We start from the raw sequence: 20,766 nt of genomic DNA on the forward strand, positions 1-20,766 counted from the left end.
GTTTTCGAAGTGATGTCTGTGTGTGTGTGTGTGTGTGTGTGTGTGTGTGTGTCTGTGTGTCTGGATGTGTACAGAGCTAGAGACTACACCTGTGGTCCGATTTCGATGAAATTTGGTATGTAGATTCTAATTCATGGTATCTCCAGGCGTTTTTTTCATTTTTTTGAAATTTTGATTTTTAATGGGGATTTTCCCATAAAAACCCATAAAAAACCGGAAAAATCGAATTTTCTCAAAAATGGCCCGAACGATTTTGATAAAAATTTAGTATGTTGTAGCCCTTTAAATTCTGAACAAACTGGTGAAAATCCCATTTCTCTAAAAATTACGGTTCAAAAGTTATGGTAAATTATGTTATTTTCCCATAAAAACCCCATAAAATGACGAAAAATAGGATTTAAAAAAAATCCGGTTTTTATTCAACATAGTATGTTCTGGTCCTTACAATTTTGATAGTTTTTTTTTCAATTTTTTAGAACTTTTGATTTTTAATGGGGATTTTCCCATAAATCCCCATAAAATAACGGAAAATAGGTTTTTCCCAAAAACGGCCCGAACGATTTTGACAAAAATGTAGTATGTTATGGTCTTTTATGTTGTAAACAAAATGGTGCAAATCCCATTTCTATAAAAATTACGGTTTAAAAGTAATTTTAAATTATGTTATTTTCCCATAAAAACCCCATAAAATGACGGAAAAATCGGATTTTTCAAAAATAGCCCGAACGATTTTGATAAAAATTTGGTATGTTATGGTTTTTTAAATTCTGAACAAAATAGTACAAATTCCATTTTCGTATATTTACTCTCACCGCTTACACATAATAAAGGTTGTTGACAAACTTATGGGAGAAAGTATGTGTCAGAATGCTGACACCGTTTATTTTACTTGAAACTGTCAGATACTGTATTAGTTTATATATGATAGTTTCGCCAGCATATCTGAAAATATGCAAACCAACTGCTGTTCTTTATATAAGACTAGCTGTTTGCCCGTTCTACGTACGGGAATCTTGTAGTAAGTTGAAACCTTATATTCAGAACAGGAGTTGGTTTGCATATTTAGTGTGCATTTTTCCAGATATGCTGGCAAAACTATTACTGTATAGGAATACATATAAACCTTCGCAAATACAATATCTGACAGTTTCAAAGCCAAAACGAATGCTTCGCAATTAAATGTCACCCGTTCGTGTTAGTCCATATTTTATATCTAATGATAAAAGGAATTGTTTTATAGATCTATGAGGCATATCCCTAAGGTAGGCCTGTAATTGAAAGTTACTTTTCACACTGGTTAAAAGTAGTTAAAAAACTACCTCAACCTCACTACTGCACACTTTATTCGGGTTGAAATTTTCATTAACAAAGGTGCTCTTATCGTTTCCAAGAAACACTGAGAAATAAGGACATTAATGCGTTACCAACAGACATACACACACAATAGCAGAATTGAATTAGGGGTTTTGTTACGCTTTCACCAAAGCAAATTACAAACAAAATAATTATTTGAAAGTTTTGATAGTGTAATCTATAATGTTATGATAATCGTTTTTAGGCCTAATCAAACTGTAAAATTTGTGTAAATTCGTTGGCAAATATATAAATAAGTAAATAAATATACAGTCCACAAAAAAATTATTCGTTAACAACGCCAAGCTTTAAAAATTCATGATGGGCACACAGCTAGTATATAAGGTTTGAATATAAGGCTAGTATATAGGCCTACAACTTTATTTTACTTGGGGTTTTCTACGAAATAAACTAAAACAAAACCATAATGCGACAAGATGGTAAGGCCATAAGAATGCTAGAATGATAACATCATCAACAACTACCAATAAAAATATTAAAATCAGTGTAATAACAGTGTAACAGTGGCCTAAGCCGTTTGAGTTCCAGTAGGGGATGGGACTGGTTCTGAAGACTAGGAGTTTCCTTATTTGTTAGGCATTTCTAGGAAGAGGCACTTTCTAGTTTACAGCCCCAATGTGCGGCTGTTTAGTTTGATCACATTGTTGCCACCCTTTTCGGGACACTAAATCATAATCTCCACAAAGGCAACACAAAACACTACCATAGATAAAACATACTCCCTTAGTATATTTCTCATCCTTATGGAACATCTGAAGACAATTTTATTGTTTTTATAGCACTCACAGACTCTGCTGATTTGGGTATAATAACTATACTGGTCAGCGATCCAGTGTTGTATATATATGCATATGGTATTGCCGCGATCACGGCGTCCAGTTGTCAGTATAAGAAATCTGATTCTATCTTGCCTTGCAAAGCAATGCAAGGTGCGATTAAAGCTAAAAATGTTATACTAGTACGTTATCTTCAATCTTATAAGTAATTACACATTATCAATGTGTACATTTAGATTTTGCAGTTTTTGATGTTTTTTTGTGGGATGTGTATTCTGTAACTTGATTTTCTGTCTTGAAATTAGTTAAGACTCCTTGTTTGAAAAAAAATATTGGGATTTGTTCAAATCTGCAGTAGGCTACGTAAAACTAACAACTACAATCTTCGCGAATGTAAAACACTCTATATTATTTATCACACACGATATAGTACTTCTAACTACTATATTCAGTAAGATATATTCAGCTACACAGAATTCATTAGGGGATAAGACTGGTCCAGACGACTTGGAGTTTCCTGTTTGTTATTCATTTCTATGTAGAAGAAGCGCTTTTTAGTTCACTGCCCCCTGTGCCGTTATGTCGTTGGCTTACATTGTTTGTGTGCCCCTTTCCGGATTACTAAATCATAGTCTTCACAAAGGCAAAACAATACATTACATCATTAAATTTACTCATACACTACATACGTAGAAGAATTCTCGCATAAGTACTTCCTGTGGCTTTCAAAATCAATCCGCCTAATCGAAAGAAAAATTAATATTCATTACAGTATTTTGAAGCACAATCATCTGATTGCTTAAAGCAGCATCAATCACGTCTAATAAGTAGTACCAAGAGTTCTGGATACATAAAAAAGTGGTAATACAGCAAACGATTGCCCAATAATTTGTAGTTTTTAAATTATATGGGCTCGCGCCACTCTCTCCGAAACTTCAGTGTATCACTCCGCCTTCACGAGTTTCCCCGCTTGGCCACTCTGCTGCGCTCCGATCAGTAAACTCAACGTAATTACTTGTCACAAAATTACACAGTTATTTATGGAAATAAAAATTCCAAAATTTAGTATTATGATTATAAGGCACGTTTCTAGCTAATGTATTAGTTATTTTTTGAAAATATGGTTTAGTTTGTAGTTAAAAAATATTTGATTTATAGCTCACTAATTTATTCATATTTCAAAATTTAGCCTCGTAATGAACAATTTACGCAATACATTAGCTAGAGGACTACCATACCTTTAATTTGACATAAAAATTATATCTTTACAACAATCGGAAGAGACGTAATACCGCCACCAAGTTAACATTAGTCTTATGGGACTAAGATTCAAGATGGCTACCACTGATGAAGACTCTTAACAGCTGTTTCAATTAAACAAGTTGGTTCTGTTCTATGATGTTCAATAGCATTAAAGTTACAAGGATTACCAACAGAGTGCAGCACTATTATTTTTTTTTTAATATTTGACAACAGCTAATTTGAAACCAAAAGGTGAGTGAGCGTAGCGAACGAACTTCAACCCGGAGGCGAGGTAGCGTAGCGAACGAGCTAACCTGAAGGCAAGTGAGCGCAGCGAACGAGCTCCAACCGTAAAGGTGAGTGAGCGTAGCGAACGAACTTCAACCAGGACGTGATTGAGCCATGCGAACGAGCTCACATATGAAGTTAAACGGGGCAAAGCCCGCGGGTACAGCTAGTTATTTATATTACCAAGAAAGATTAGATGTTCTAAATTCATTATGAAAAATTCTAGATAGTTAATTATAAGGGTGTAGTTTTTAATCAACTTTTAATTCAACCACGAGTAGCTTAAACAACACTTTGTAATAAACCTTCTACGCCACGCTACACAGAATCTTTGTAAGTAATGCGAGTTATTGAAGTTATTAGTTAATAAACAATACCTACGTATACTACAGTGCTTTGTTTTACGTTCTTTTTCGTGATGGTGGGCTTTTGGTGTTTTGGAGGCTTATTGCGGACTTTTATATCACTATTGGTATAAAAAAAAAACAAGTTTTAACGTTTCGGGATGTGGAATCAGATCGAATCAGAGAGATTACCTAAATACCCCGCCCCAGCAAACCTGCAGACTAAGCGAATTTCCATTTACCTGGCTGTATTTCTACTAAAATATTCCCTAGGAATTGTCAGATTGATTTCCTAATTCAAAAAAACATTAGGTAATTTTAGTAAGTACTTAGGTTTGCTGCTGCAGGGAAGATATTGAGGTGTGTTTTTTTTTATTGTAATGTTGATAGGTATGAAATAAACCAAATTTCTAAATAACTTAAATTAAATTATATCCATAAACAAGCAAACTACAACCGTGTATTTATTCTTTATAAGAATAACATGGGAATTTTAAATTTACAATTTTTGTAGTTATCTCCGTTGGGCATACAACAACGCTTCAATACCTATACAAAATTATTTCTTTTTTAAGGTTTACACGTTTGTACCAAATTTCATTAAAATTGGATCATTTTTGCTCGAGTTATCGTGCTAATGGACATATTGTGAATTTAAAAGGATGGTGTTTTTGGTCTCTGGGGATCTCAAAACGAAAAAGTAAATCGGCCCCGGGTCTAGGTCTTACCACCCTACCTACTGTAACAGCTTATATGGGAAATTCGCTAAAACCACACCGTAATAGTAAACAAGCTCAGCTAGAGCTGAAAAATCACATAACAGTTTTCTGTACGGCTACTCGCTACTCTACGTTAGTTAGCCAATGTTAGGTGATTACAATGCATTAAATGAGAACGATGGCTGGCTCCATCAGCGTTGTTTCTGAACAGAATATATTGAACATCGCGGTTGATTCAACCCTAATTAACAATTCATGCTGAACATCACAGTTAAACAAACGGATTAGCTTTATAAATTAGCGGTGCGGGCGATTTATAGCTTTGTTCTATATTTGAATCGGATTTATAGATTTTGTTTTGCCTTTTTTTTTCACCAAAGCTTTGCTTCTCAATTAATACAACATAAATATCTTTTCCTACAGTCACCCGACAAAGTTGGCTTCCTTGTACTGTTTATAGTACAAGGAAGCTGCTAATTGCTGCATATTTGCGGAGTGATACGGACCACGGGTACTACTTTCTCTAGGGCACCTATTTGTATTGCCAGCTGAACCTAAAAACGTGTTGTATAGTGTTTGAAAGACTAATTATTTATATGCTTTATAGTGACTGTAGGAAAAATATAATGTGTAACACGAGTGAAAAAGGCCTTTGCTGCACTCCAGATCATTCCTCAACACACAGGACACGGGACAGGTTGATCACTCGTAACCATTGCTCTCGTGTGCAGCAAAGTGCCACTTTCACCACTAGTTACACAAATAACTATTTCGTACGGAATACGGTCGAACTCGGATGATATTTTTATTGAGTAGTAACTTTGTTGATAGTTTAAGTTTAAGTTTAAGAGGGAAATGTGCAAAGAAATACCGTAAAATTGCTAATATGAGGTGAATCATAGAGTTAATTTTTTGCTTGGAAGTTTAACCTAAGAAAATACAATAAAAAATAATCAACAAATTACTTTTCTGAACGTAAATAAAATACGTCAAATAACACTTGTAATACTATATTTACATTTATACTGTTCACTCACAAGACGGTAAATGCATATAAAAATGGTAAGTGGTAATCGATTTCGATTGGACACTCCAATCATAATCAGACCCATGGGGCGAATGGGATTCGCCAATTGGGTCTCATGATGATTGGAGCGTCCAATCAAAATCGTTCACCACTTAGGCTACCATTTTTCATAACATATATACCGTTTTGTGAGTAAACAGTGTAAGTGTCAATATATTATTACAAATGTTATTTTACGTATTTTTGGTAATTAGAGATATTTTAATAGCACGTACGATGCTAACAAGAAGTTATTTAAATCATTTTAAAAATCACAATACATCTGGTGGTATAGTGGTCAATAGGTTGTTGACATTTTCCTGTACAAACATCTTTAATCTGCGTTTAGTCATGTGGGAGCGAACTAAACAATACGAGGCTTTGGTCTCGGAAGTACCGTGTTCAATTCCAGCCAATGGATAGATTTTAGTTTATGCCACAACCATCTAGGCTTTTCCCAACGTTTAAAAACGGATCCGGAGAGCTGGCATCCTAATACGCGAAGGTGAACATAAAAAAAAGAAAAGTCTAGACGTGGTTGATACAGCAATGTTGGCAGGAGTGCCGTGCTCAAAGGCTATATAGCACGCCAGCAATGCCGGCCGAATATCGTGCTGCCCGCATGCACTGCAGGCTCATTCCTCGTCAAATATATCCAGCTTAATTTCCTTTTCACACCAATCATTCACTTTTCACATTTGTTTTTACGATACAACAGATTGTGTGTTGTGTTCTTGAGAGTTCGAAGAGACACGTTATTTAATATTGAAATTAAACACTCAATGTCGTGCTATTTTTTAAAAACTTTTGACAATGAGATAGTATTTGTATTAATTCATTTTAAATCCAGGGTCACCAGGTTCTATCCCAGACCATACACATTATTCAGGCTTGGCATAGAAATTTGTAGCATTATCACAGGAGTAAAATATTGGTGATTGGTGGGATTCAAACTCGCGACCTCAAGAACTAAGGCCCCTGCTTCTGCCAGTAGGACAGCTATCTCCTAGTAACCTTTATCTTTTTCATTCAAGTGTATCTGCTACATATAGTGTTAAGTAGATATACTTTATTCGCATCATTATTCACACAAAATGTTATTTGTGGGATTTTTCTCCACTACTTTATTTGGGGGGGGGGGGGGGAATTTTTGATATATCTATTACACATCTCTGTCGATCAAGAAGAGAGGCTTCTGTTCTTTTAATGTTTTTAGACAAAGTTTTAAAAGCTCTGAAATGTTTGAAAAATTACTTTTGGTATTCTAAACAACTAAATAGTGCATTTTGTGTATTACCCTACACATACTTATTTCCGATTGTTGTAACTGTAGATGGTGGGGTATTGGTCCGTGAGGTCTTGGGTTCAAATCATCAATGTCTCGAGTAATTTTATAATAATTTAATAATTCAGCGAATCTTTAACCTTGCATGTTGAAGCAACTAGCATCCTAAGGTGTGAAGATGTAATATAAACAAATATAAAAACCCCATATTTAAAATTTGTCTCAAAGTGTTGATGACTCCTAATACAATATAATTCTCAAAGTATTGACCGATGTCTATCTTATCAAATGTCATCAGATATGGTTTGCACAAGCAATGCGAATGATTATAGTTTAACAATGATTCGATCGTATTAAGTCAGCAACTCCAATAACCGTTCAAAGCCGCTTAAAGGCGGATTACGCCAAGTAATCAGTTATGATTAATTCATACCTATTTTGGAGGTGAGCAGAATGCTAAGCGGGGCACAGATCAATGCAATGGGGTATAACACATTTTTAAAGCGTTACTGTAATAAAAAAATGAACAGCAAAAATATAGTAGGCACAATATAGTAAGCTAAAGTTGTATTATTCTCTAATGTCTGAATTAGTAATTAGGTTTTCCACCAGAATCTCAACTCTCGCATTTGTTTATACTTAAACTTATGATGTGTTAAAGAATTAAACTTATGAGTGTTAATTCTTTCGTGTAATACTATTCATTCACATTTCTAATGACAACGTCTTTTAAGTTAGAGTTTTCATACAAATACTAACATTTTTCTGTTACCGCTTCCGGAAATGATTTCACAAGTGTGTAAGGATAGATCCTAGGGTTGAATTTTATATGAATTACGATCAGCTGATTTATCGCAGAAAAAAAGCTACATTCTGCAATGATAGAAAGCGAGCAAGACTAGTGTTTAACTATATTGGCCTTTGGGCGTTAGAAGTCTGTTTCAAGTGATATATGACTATTGTTCTCGCTGTATTTCAACGTTTAACATACCAGAGCTAAATAGAGAATGGACCACTTTGCAAGGGTAGTTAAAATACACCCATTAAGCTTTCGAGCACGTTAAAGATGCTTACAAGGGGTGATGCCATTTATTATAGTCTGTATTACGGAACCTGTCTAATGACCCTTCGTCCATTGACCAACCCCTAGTTAGACAGAGGGCTAGGAGAGAGGTTCAATCATACAGAGTATATGCTTGATGATAAATAGTTAGCGTACACTATTAAAGTTTACTTTACATATACTATTTGAATTACAGTAAATAGTTATTTGTGCAACTAGTGAGAAAAGTGAGCAATTGACTCACTCGAGAGAAATCCTTACTCACGAGCCGTAGGCGAGTGAGGAATGGTTTCTCGAGTGAGGCAATTGTACTTTGAACTCGAGTTGCACATTATACTTTTCCTACAGTTACCATAAAACAAATAAATTGGTGAAGGAACATAACCTATTTTTACACAGAAGTGAACTTTTAATATAACATTTAATGTGAAGTGACAAATACAACAGTACAACAGCTGACCAGCTGATTTACAGCCAGTGCTGCCAACGTATTTCGCGCGCATACGACGTTGCCTGCATGTTACGCGCTCACTATTTCGTGGCTTCTCGTTGCAAATATGGAGTGAGACAAAGTAATTAGAGTGAGACAATGTTAACATTGTCTCACTGATGAGCGAATTGGCCACTTTGCTTTCTCAAATCAGTGAGAGAACATGTACATTGTTAGGTAACTGCAGGAAAAGTATATAAACGTTATGTTGGGGATACAACTGAGTATTGTAAAGAACGAAGATGAAAATGAAGTATTTGTTTAGATTGGTCCAAATGATTGTAAGACTGAAGTAATCCATTTTTATTCCTAGAAAAAATATCATCTTAGCTATATTGGTTCTTGTTTGTATAATGTCAAACAAGTCTGACCCAGCGTTTTTAGAAAACCCCTTATATCATATACCACCATGTAACATTATAAAGACGTTAAAGTAAAGGATGGAAAAGGATTTGAGTTTGTTAAGTCCTTTAAGTTTGTTAAGTCCACATGCAAGATAGATTGTTGCTGGCAGAATAACCTACAAGTCTAAATAATGATGGTCCTTCTGGCAGCATTACGCGTCCGAAACAAATATTTGTATTACTTGACCCATGTAATCTTGTTAAAGGGTTTTATTTTTTGTACCTTTCTGTGTGTGCGTGTGTGAGTGTTTTTGACAACTCTTCTCAATCCTTATAAGGAAAGGCTTGTTAGCGTATCATTATGCTTGACGATGGGCTTTAGGTCAAAACCAAACCTCTCAACCAAAGCTAGGATTTACTCCCCCTAATTAGTGTAACCATCCAAACTAACACTCAGCTGTTTTGTTACAGGTGCTATTGGCCGGGCCAGGCTCAACAGTGACGTCACCATGACGGAGGGAGGGACCAGTGTGACGTAATGTTTCCCGTCAGACTGCCTGGGGCGTTACCGCCTCAAGTGCAGGCGAACCAGCGTGCCGTCCAGGCACAACGGGCGGGGGCCGGGGCCGGGGCCTTGCACGGGGCCCCACCGGGGGCTACGCCGGGCCCCTCGGGCGCCCCCAAGCCCCAAGTGAAAGTGCAAGTGAAGCCGTTCACCCGGGAGAGCCTGGACAAGCATGAGAGTAAGACGATTCAGCTGGTGCGAGACTATGGGTTCCAGCCGCGTCGCAAACTCAGCGTGGAGGACGGGAGTGTACTTCCGGGCAAGTTCGAGCCGTTCCCGACCAGACTGTACGGCCGTCCTCTGGAGGAGATCGACAACTTCATCTATGACGAGGTAAGTGCCTTGAAATGTCTGTAGGTATTACTGATAGGATGACTTCATAGATCTGCTTTGGGGTACGATGGCAACCATGTGATTCGAAAGAACGTGGGCCAATAGTCTGCCAAGTTACTATGCTACTATATAGTCTGTATGATGGAACCTGGCTCTCGATCCTCTGTCTACCAGTCCCAGGTGGACGGTGGGTTGAGAGCCAGGTTCCAGCATACAGACTCAAACTCGAAATGAACAAAAAGGGGAGGAAATGAAAAGCCGTTGTGAGGGAACTCCCTATACAATCCTAAGACTTTATAAACAATGTAGTTTAAAATCCTTCTTCCTGCTGTGCCAGCACCTTATCGATATTCAAATATTTAAATTACTTGACGGAATGTTGGTAAAATGGGTCCTATCTTTGTTCCTAACTGTAAATACGTTTGCTCTTGCTCATGGCTATACACTTTTGGACTGAAAGTTAGGTTAAGGTGCACAATTCAGGGGGAAGGTCAAAGTCTTGGAAATGTTATTGATTGATTTCATATGTATTCATATGATTAATAATATTGAGGACTGTCATTGACTATACACAGAATAGTCAATGGTACTGTTAAACCCGTGTCCAATAACGTATACATTGTGTAATCGCTTGCTTTGTAGTTGTTTCACTTGATGAGTACTCCACTTGTCCAAAACTAATGTGAACAAGCAAATGTATGTCTGATATTGGCCGCCGACCTCTAAAAATTTAAAATAAAAATTGAAATCTACTCATACGACGTATGCGAGCAATCAAACTTATCACTATGAATTGTGAATAAACTTAAATAGATTTTATATGTTGGTAGTGCAGTTAGGATTAAAATTTATTTACTATCGTCTTCGTACCAGGATAAATTAGAAATTCGTAACACCATTTTATGTACAGTTATTCTTTTGAGGTAGCTGAAGACTTAATTTCACAATATTAGGAACATTCTGTTGAATAACACATGGCGTACAACAGGTTCCTCAGAAATTGTAATATCAGAGACCATCCATAAAGGCTGACGTCATAGAGAGGGTTATTGGCTCATTGGTGATATTGTGCTTGTATACGTACTGAGGGAACAATGATAAGTTGTTTATCATTATCCGAAAAAATAAGAAAGCGCTATAGAATTAACACTCAACAGACATAGATGGGTTTTTTGCTGTCTTTCCTGTAGTAACCTATCTTACCTCGAGGGTTCTAGTCCGAACCCGTTTTACGTATTACTTCATGCTAGGTCTATATGGTTGCGGCATAACAACATAGAGCTATTGGCCATCGGTGTGATTTGAACCAGGGATCTTGGAGACCGAAATTCTGTGCTAAACCACTAAATCAGCTTGCCCCCATTAGTTGAGGGGAGAAATTTTGTTGTCTATATAAAACCCAGTTAATTTGGTATCGCTTTTGGTTAGGGAATGCGCTGGTTTTGTACTTCTATTGGATGGAACATTAGAACAGAAACATTAGAGTACTTTATATAAATTTGATATAAAAAAATCACAAATACTTTAAGAATTTTTAAATAAAATTAAAAATTCTTAAAATATTGGTGAAATTTTTATTTCAAATTTATATTCACTCCAATATTACCAGTTCTCCTTGAAGATAGAGTACTTTATGTTTAAGTTATTTATTTGATATGGTGATTAAAAGGCATGATATGATAGGAAATGATTTTTCAGAAAACTTACTCCCATAGTGATATGTTATAATCACTTTAGCTACACACTGTGTGTATAGCTAAAGTGATTATAACATGGGTGGAGTGAATTTTACATAGTTAACATACATAAAGAACATTGAGTTTTAAAATAAACCTTAAAATCTATAAATCATGTTAGTATTGCACCTTGGATGTTAAATTATATTATCAAAGCAGAAATTGAACAGTAAAGTTAAATAAAACACATTGAAAATATTTATGAAGTAGTAGCTTAAAAAAGGGACCTTTAAAATGGAAAGCAATTTATTTTACTTTTTGAAAATATCGTATAATTTGCAGTGTTCACTGAAACTCCGTCTAAAGGTTTGGTGTTCTGAAGAATAAAGATATCAGAAAAATATAACAATAATCCTGTCGAGATGAAAGAGAAATCTAGAATCTTGGCTATGTTCCAACCTTGGGTTCAACAATATACTTACTTCTGTTCTGGCTCTGGTCAGTAAATTCAACGTGTACTTGATGTATGGAGTTTATCTAGTTTCTTGAGAATTCTCTTAAATAAATTGGATTCAGGATTATTTCCAGCTTCGTGGCCACTAAATGATAACAGCAGAAAATATTTCAACATGTAAAACCCAAAAACTAAAGTATCCATTTTTCAAAACCTATTCAAACATCAAAGTAAAGTATAAAATATGGAAATCGTCTTAATGGTTATGGTTGGAAATTATTGCACAGGAGTTTTTATACTTAATAGTAAATTTTGATGATTGACTAGGTTGATTGAGACCGTTAGATGATTTATAAGGGGATGGAAAATGCAATTACAATGTTTAGTATAAAAGTCTACGCACAAAGCCATTATATTGTTCTTTATTAATTACTTACGGAGGATAATATCTTCACATTTAAAACCCAGAACTATCCATTCTGCCAAAACTTGTATATTAATCAAAGGGAATTAGAAACTAAAGGAATCGTGAAAATAATATAATTTGAATAAATTGAGTTTGTACACAAAATAGTGTAAGCTGTAATAAGCTAAACAATTTTTAAACGCTAGTAGACTAAATAGGATATTCTTTCAGAGTTAAGACAAGATGATTTATTTATTAAGGGATAGTTATGATCATACAATGTTTAATTGTTACAGTTGTAGCATTGAACCAATATTTTACTGAATTGCACGAAAGGTTTACGTTTTTTAAGTTAATTTTGTAAACAATACTAACACTCGTTGATTAAAATTTGTAGCCTAATTCGAATACACTTATAACAAGTGGTGTGGAATCAAGCACTGAAAAAATATGATCATAAATATTACAATATATTCCTAACTAAATTTAATTGAACACAAACTCAACTGCCGATACAAAACACTTAAATAAAATCTTTCACCGACAAAAATATTCGTTCTCGCTCTAAAAGTTAAACGATAAAGCCAGTTTAAATGTTGATACAAGTTAGTAGAATAGAAAACAGTTTATAAATCATTGGCAAAATTGTTTCCAATAACCTAAAAGCAATAACGTGCTTTTGAAAGCCGACAATATCAGAGTATAACCCAGTCTCCAACGCTCTGATACGCTTCTATACCCCGATCACTTATATAATAAAATGCAACTGGTTTTCTATTTATTTTTTGTTAGTCCCAGTTCTAGCTGGGAACTGTTTTACACTTTAAAACTTACTACTGAATATTAAATGAAGGGAAACATATTTTGTAGGCTTAAATTGGATAGCAATTCAGGGGTTTTCAGTCTAATTATTCAGATTAAAAATTGTTAATGTTAAAATTGGAATTCGCACTTAATTTATTGCTGGTTTCTCTGTTTATAAGTTGTTTTGGATAGGACGTCTTTCTCCATACCTGGATTCAAATCTTGCCAGCCACAATTCGTTTTTAACCAACGTTGCCAATACCGTAATTAGTTAGGGAAGCGAGCTGGTCTGGTAGAGAAATTAACTTAGGTCCCAAGGATTCCTGGTTCAAATCCCGCCGATCACTAATGAATTGGCATCTTGGAGATAATGCTACGATCCCCTAGATATAGCATGAAGTACAGTGATATAGAAAACAATTCCGAGTTAGAATGTAGAGGGGAAAAATACAAATGCAGTGTCATGGTGTCCCTAGCGAACCCATCTTAATTTGTGAGTCGACCTATCTTGAAAACAGAAAAAAGACCCCTCCACCTAAAACACATGATAACCATAATCATTTCCTTTATAATTCTAAAATAACAATAACATCTATAAAAAGTTCAGAACTAGAAAAATTGGGTGCGAGCTGGTCTCGTAGAGCGTTAAGTTTCGGTCCTTGATGTCCTGGGTTCAAATCCCGCCAATCACTGATTGATTTAGTAATGCCACGAGTCTAAAGATCTAGTCTTTATTGTGTAAAACTGTTACGGATTTGAGTCTAGCATGCGACGCTGCTTTTCTGCACTGGAAAAATAATTATTAACAGTGCGTGCAGTCGCAACCGTTTGCCGGGAATAGCTCAGCCTACAATGGCTGGGTAAAGTTCCAGGGTCTGCGACAAGGTCAGGGAAACCACTAGGCCAAAAGCCGGGTCTAACCGGTATAGGACTGGCTCATACACGGGCACTGTGAACAAGTCAAAAACAAGTCACCAAAACAAACGTGCAATAATCACTACCAGGCCTACGCCGATTCTCCACACTCCTAGGGGGTCGTTGCTGACTACGCAACTCGGGCTTCGTCCTAACTATCCAATAGTTAAGCCCAGAGTGCCTAAAACACGGTGAGTTACACGACGACTTGCCAATAAAAACCACAACGCGTGTTATCACCAGGCGGGGTCTACTAGGCCACTATAATCCAATACACAACTCTATTGCCCAAGCTAACAATCAAACAGTTCACTCAATAATAATACCAGATAACAATACAAGTGCACTATAGGTAGAGTGACTACACCACTAATAGCTGGTCTCAATAAATACCAAGCCAAACAAGCAAAATTAAATGGCAATTGCACTATTAAAATATTGAGCTACTTAGTAGCAGATAAATAAATATTAAATACGTTCCAAACACTAGATAAATATATTATCTGATAGCCGGTACTCCGCTATCCAAGCTACCAAGCTAACGTGTTGGATTACTAAGCAAGCTGTTCAGGTTAAATTAAAATAATTAAATGATTAATCAATACCAACCCTACTGCTATTACCACTACTGCTACTATATCAACGTTATATTGCTTAGCCGGGCTTCTGTTAATAGGCTAATAAAACTAGCTACTAGCCTACTGGCCTCGTGCTTCCAACTACGCACGCTAAATCGTGCAGCCTAGGTTTGTCGGGCCTCAGAGTTATTAGTAATATAACTAACTCTAGGTACAACGCAAAATAATATCTACTACAGGCAATTAAATTATATTATTTGCGCTCTAGCACCTGCCCAGAACCGCCAGGAATACACTTTTTATTCCTGACACCTGTAAATAAATCCTAACTACCGTCAGGCTTTGACCAGCACGGTTACAACTCTAACTCTCTAACTCTCTTAAACCAAAATACAATAAAACGTCGTCCACTCACCCCAAGTGGGTCACTGTCTCACTACCCAACTTGAATGCCGACACTGTTCACCGGTATCACCACACTCCGATGTACCACCAACGTACGCCAGCCGTCTCCACAGGCACAGGACACCAACCGTCACGTACACTCCTCTCTACGTACACCGTACACCCGTCGTCTCCTAGTCGTCCACAAGACACCACACGATCCTCACTGTCCGGGATCCACGACTCGAATGTTCGTCCTAGGCTATCCTGAACATCTAGGATATCCCAGGCTTATCGGCACTGATAAGCCGGGTCAAAGGGCGCTTGCTAGCTTCGCCGCCGCCGCTAGCTGATGCCAGCAATAGGTGCGCGGCCAAAAAGCAAATATTTACCCCCCTAGGAAAAATAACTCGTTACAAGCATCCCAGAAAGTGAAGCGCATAAAACAATAGAAACACGTGTAAAACAATGTAAAAAATATACAATATTGTTTTGACAAAATCTTATGCTTAAAGTGAAGGAGACAAGAAAGATGTTCCGTTTAGAATAATTTGCAGTAAAATTATGAAAGTGAGCGGCAAATTGTCGGAGTATCAGGAGCAGATGAGGATGGTAATTTAAACGAGTCTCAACTTAACAACAGCTGGTGCTTGTTTACCTTTGAGCGACTTAATTAAATGAAAGTCGAAACTGTGCTAAGGATCTATACTGAGTACTGCTTACTTCTACTCTTAATCGTAAATATTATTTACCATACTAGCTACTGTACCCGTGCTTCGCAACGGGAAGGAAAATCAGTTTCATAAACATTGAAATAGATTTAGGATAAATAATGAATCATACAGTTTTAGATTAAATAATCATACCACAATATATTTAATTTCTTTGGATCAGCTGTCTGAAATTGTGAATGAGCATTTTGACAGTTTAATTGTTTAAATTTAAATGTCAACGCAAAGGTTAACATTGTGATTTTTTCATACTTCCATGGAGACCAATAACTAGGCTATTTACTTTTGAAAACCTCACCTAAAAACTTTGGAAATACAAGGGGAGTAGCCCGAAAGGAACTCAGGGAAGTGAAAAGGCCGATGACATTCCTAGATATGTGGACCATCTTTATGCTTAGTTTTTGCTGTATCGTATTTTAGTCGTGACAGCTGCCCAGACAGACAGACACCACCTCAATTTTATAATTGTATAGATAATGGTTAATTCGGAATTTTAGACACCAAATATTGAATTAATTGATTCCCAAATTGTTAATTATAATAGTTGAGTGCGGAATGAGTAAGTCTCTTTCAGGACAAAAAATTCTCTTTATTGCGTCTAAAAAAAGAGTACATGGTTGCACTACACTTGCTAATAGGGAACTCGCCATATTAAATCTCTATGATTTAAATGTTTTTCCTGAAATGCAAAACAACTACTAGAATTCAATCCAAGATTAATATTAGGATCTCAAATATGACTAATGTGGGTTTGAAATATTTTAGATTGTAGTAAACATATAGGGGGTTTCTATGCATGCAAAGTAAAATTTATGTACGTATTGGACTCAGAAAACTTCAAACGTCATCAGTTAACCAATTATTGAAAACAGAGAAAATCGAGTGAAACATAGTTAAAAAAAAACGTGATTTTTCGAAACAAAGTTATGTAATTTATAAGGATTTATGTGAAGTTTAGCTACATATTGTGTATCGTAGAATAGAATAATTATTTTATGTTATATTCTTTCAAATATATAACACTGGCTAAGTAAAAGTTCAAATGCTTCACTTGACGTTTTAAGAAAACTAACAGAAATTAAGTACTCTAGCTAAGGAATTAGTATTCAAAGGAGCAGGAATATTTTTTTTGAATCTACCTATTTTACTGCAGTTGGTGCAAAAATATCGTGTTTGAAAATTTGAGCCACAAAAGAAAGATGGATAATTCGATAAATTCATTCATGCATTTTTTACGGTTGTAATTTTAAACAAACCGTTTCGAATTTCTGTTCCTATAAAATCGTGACCGTGTTATATCGGGACAAAATTATTTTTGTACTAACTTATTCAAAACATGACTGTACAAAGCTGGAGCTCTAACAATGTAGAGAGCAGCCAAAACACAACTTGTAGTGGAAGATCCTCTCGAGTAGCTCTCTAATTAATGTAGCTGCTGCAGCTTCGTCTTTGAGCTCGTCAGCGTTCATAATATTATCAAACAAATTTATCTTCATGACTTTACAAAAGGTAATAATAATCTATTTTAGTAACTTATGTTTACAGCTATGAATTGTATTTAACTATAAAAACAGGTTTTAAAGGTTTTACTATCTAATCATATCGTCAACCTCATATTAAAATAAAATATTAAGAAATGCGTTTAAGGTTTAAGTTGTGTATTTTAGGCCACTACTTGTAGGTTAGGTTAGGAAATTCACGAACTTTGATAGTTTTGATGGACTTACAAGTCTTTACGTTGGGGAAAAATTGAAGCTGAAAATAATAACAAGTCTTATGACGAGGAATAATCAGCAATCCATAATTTTTCTCTGAAACTCTATGATAAACCAAGATGTTTGTTAAAGTGGACAGTTTTAGTAAGACTTTTCCTTTGAATATAACTTAAATAACTATGACTTGCTATATAACCTAGCATCAGCGTTGGAAATATGAAGTAATGAACGTGTCTTAAATGAAAATCCTTCTCCTAATTCTTTACGTATACTTAAATTTTTATAAAGATTTATATTGTGATAATATTGCATAAAACGCTCTATTGTTTTTGTTCTAAATTTATTATAAGATAAACGCTCTCTAGAGCTCAAGTACCGTAACGTATATCATAAACAACATAGTTGATTGAGTTGATGTTTCAGAATGGTTTTTGTGTTAAATATAAATAATTTTGTATTTAATTCACCGTTTATAAATAGCTGGTGCCTTTTGCATATTTTCCCAGCAAGAAATAAACAGTCGTACTGTATCTCGAAGACCTCAAATGTACAGCGCGGCTACATGAGATACAACGGCGCTGCCTAGCAATATAGAGCCATGCGTGTGCTGCGGGTGTTGCGTCAGTAGGATGTCACGGCGCAGTCGGCAAATAATGCTTCACCTACATAGCTCAATGAAAACACTATTAGACTGGTGTAAAATCTCACCAGAATGACTTACACAAGTAACTGAATGAAAACCTAATAAATGAACATATTGTTCTTAATTAAATAAATAGATCATTTACATAGGACATTTGATTGTATAAATCAATTTGTGAATTCTTCAAGTTAAACTTAAATCCATAAAGCGTTTGATATATTGGTACAATACATATTTTTCTAGAGGAAACCAAAACAAAGTTGAAGGATATTATTAGAGCTACCTTGTATAATATTGGTATTATATTGAATTGCCTATAGCATTATGATATCGATAACTTATAATATTGTATTCTACCATGGACTATTGGATACAGACTGTTGTATTAGTAGTCAATGATTCTATACAGTATTGGAAAATTATTGAAACCTCTTTATAGCCAAATGTTAATACTTACTTTTAATTGAAATGGTGACCATGCGATGATAGGTATTATAAGCCAAGTATGAATGAAGATGAGTGGGGTGATCTTGTAGGCTTGTTAGTGACTAAGGAAATAGACAAAAATAATTAAATATAGACCGTCAGCTGTGCTGCGTTTACCATAGGTTCTAGCGCACACCGCTGGGAGCGCCATGTAGTTACGGCCTACTCGCTACGTAACTACACGGAGCTCCCAGCGGTGTGCGCCACTACCTATGGTAGCCATGGTAACTACAGCACGGCTGACAGTCTATATTTAATTCTTTTAGTCTATGCTAAAACCGACATGTTCCTTAGAAATAGCTGTTAATTAATAGTGAATAAAAACAATAGCAACTAACGTACACACAGTTTATAGTGGAATCCGAACCACAGTTTCGCCTTGTAATTTACGAATTGGTCTAATGATCAGAAAATTACTATAAAATATTTTTTTTACAAAACACAAAATAGTCTATAACCGTCATATTATCGTTCTATATAAAAAATATTAAAATAAATTGTATAGACTCTTATACTATCATCTACTCTATTTGTTGGTCAATTTAATGTATACATTTAAATGATAATATAAATCAATAAATTCGTGTATAAAATGAAACGAAATGTTGACAAAACAGCGTATAAATGGCAATCACATGATTGTGTGACATTACCCGGCTCGGACGCTTTGTTTACCTCAGGGACTTGACTTGATTGGATGGAAGTTAAAGCCCTGTTAACAAACTTATAATGCTTAGCTGACTTTGGTCTTTGGCAATATTTGTAACGGATTCAGGGATTAGCTTTATTGAGACCATTATAGAAACAGTTTAAAACTAAACACTTTTTGTGAGAATCGTCGGTGGACGAACACAAAGATTTTACCTACACATTGTTTGTAAATAATGTTTTATGAACATTAAAAATATACATGGGTGCTTACTAAAGCTCCAAAGCTCACTTTGTCTGCTGGTTAAAGTGAGAGAACTACTGGATTTTTTTTAAAATTTTACATTGATATTTTTTCCGCTTATAGTTTTTCACTGCATAATACCAATTTAATGACCGATTTTCAAAAATTCCGTTGGTATCCTAGATCTGATTAGGTTTTGTTGAGGAAAATAAAATAAATGATTATGTCCAAAATGGTGGTGTTAATAAAGGACTCCTCATCCATTTAATACTGATTGCTAATTTTCACATTGAACTACGCCTCTACATAGTTCAAGTCAAGTAAAATAATTAATTAGCAACAATAATTGCCTATTTAAAAAATAAAAATAATATTTATGAAACCCAATTTCGTGGAAAATTTAACATTAGTTTCTGGGTGATTTACAATTTGGCATTGTGTAAACCTGGACATGTTTTGTTTTTGACATAAAACATAGCATTTGGCTTATAAAATAATGTTTAGTAAAATGGTTGGTCCATAAAGGTTTATTTAGGGAAACATTAGACCTACACAAGCCAGCAGCTATAACAATGCAGATTGCTGCCAAAACAGAACTAGTGGAAAGTTAATTAGGTTAATTAGGTTTAATTAGGGTGTATCCCAATTTTGATCCTCAAAACATAAAATTTCGCAGTTTCTTTAGAACAGTTTTGTAGAGCTTAAAAAACTTAGTACATTATATTAAATTAAGTGTCGTTGTACGGTTAATGGTTACGGATAAAATAACAGAAAGGTATAAATTTTTATTTTCTTTTTTGGTTTTAGGGAAAATAAATAAACTGTTATTATATACTGTAGTTAACGTGCTAATGAATATATTTTAGGCAAATTCAGTTTATTAATTTATTTTTTATCAAGCTATTTACATTTGAATAACAAGTACACTTTATGACATTTCTTGTGGCAAAAAACCTAAGTAGGTACTCAATAAACCTAATGTTATTTAAAGGGGAATAAATCTAATCTGTTTTAGGGAATATTGTAGTGGAAATCGGATCAATTAAATGGAAATTCGTTTGGGCAACAGGTTTTCTGTGGTTCGGCTATTTACATTAATCTACAATTCTCTGATAAAGTGTTTTGGAATCTAGTTACTTTACCAATTAATAGTTACTAGAGGTAGTCCAGTGGTCGAAAACTCGACCAAAAAA

At 35.1% G+C, this 20,766-nt stretch overlaps 1 protein-coding gene across 1 annotated transcript in view; it reads left to right on the plus strand.

The window, feature by feature from the left end:
* Positions 1–20,766, plus strand: part of LOC128996508 (sodium channel protein 60E-like) — a 317,588-nt gene that overhangs the window by 44,169 nt on the left and 252,653 nt on the right. The window contains exon 2 of the mRNA XM_054421885.1: positions 9,463–9,889. Within this exon, the coding sequence (XP_054277860.1) occupies positions 9,530–9,889 (360 nt within the window). The 5' untranslated portion in view covers positions 9,463–9,529. The remainder of the gene's footprint in view (positions 1–9,462; positions 9,890–20,766) is intronic.

Source organism: Macrosteles quadrilineatus, unplaced genomic scaffold, assembly GCF_028750875.1.
Source record: "Macrosteles quadrilineatus isolate MER2022 unplaced genomic scaffold, UCM_ALF_1.0 Scaffold_6__1_contigs__length_79288215, whole genome shotgun sequence".
Taxonomy (NCBI): Eukaryota; Metazoa; Arthropoda; class Insecta; order Hemiptera; family Cicadellidae; genus Macrosteles; species Macrosteles quadrilineatus.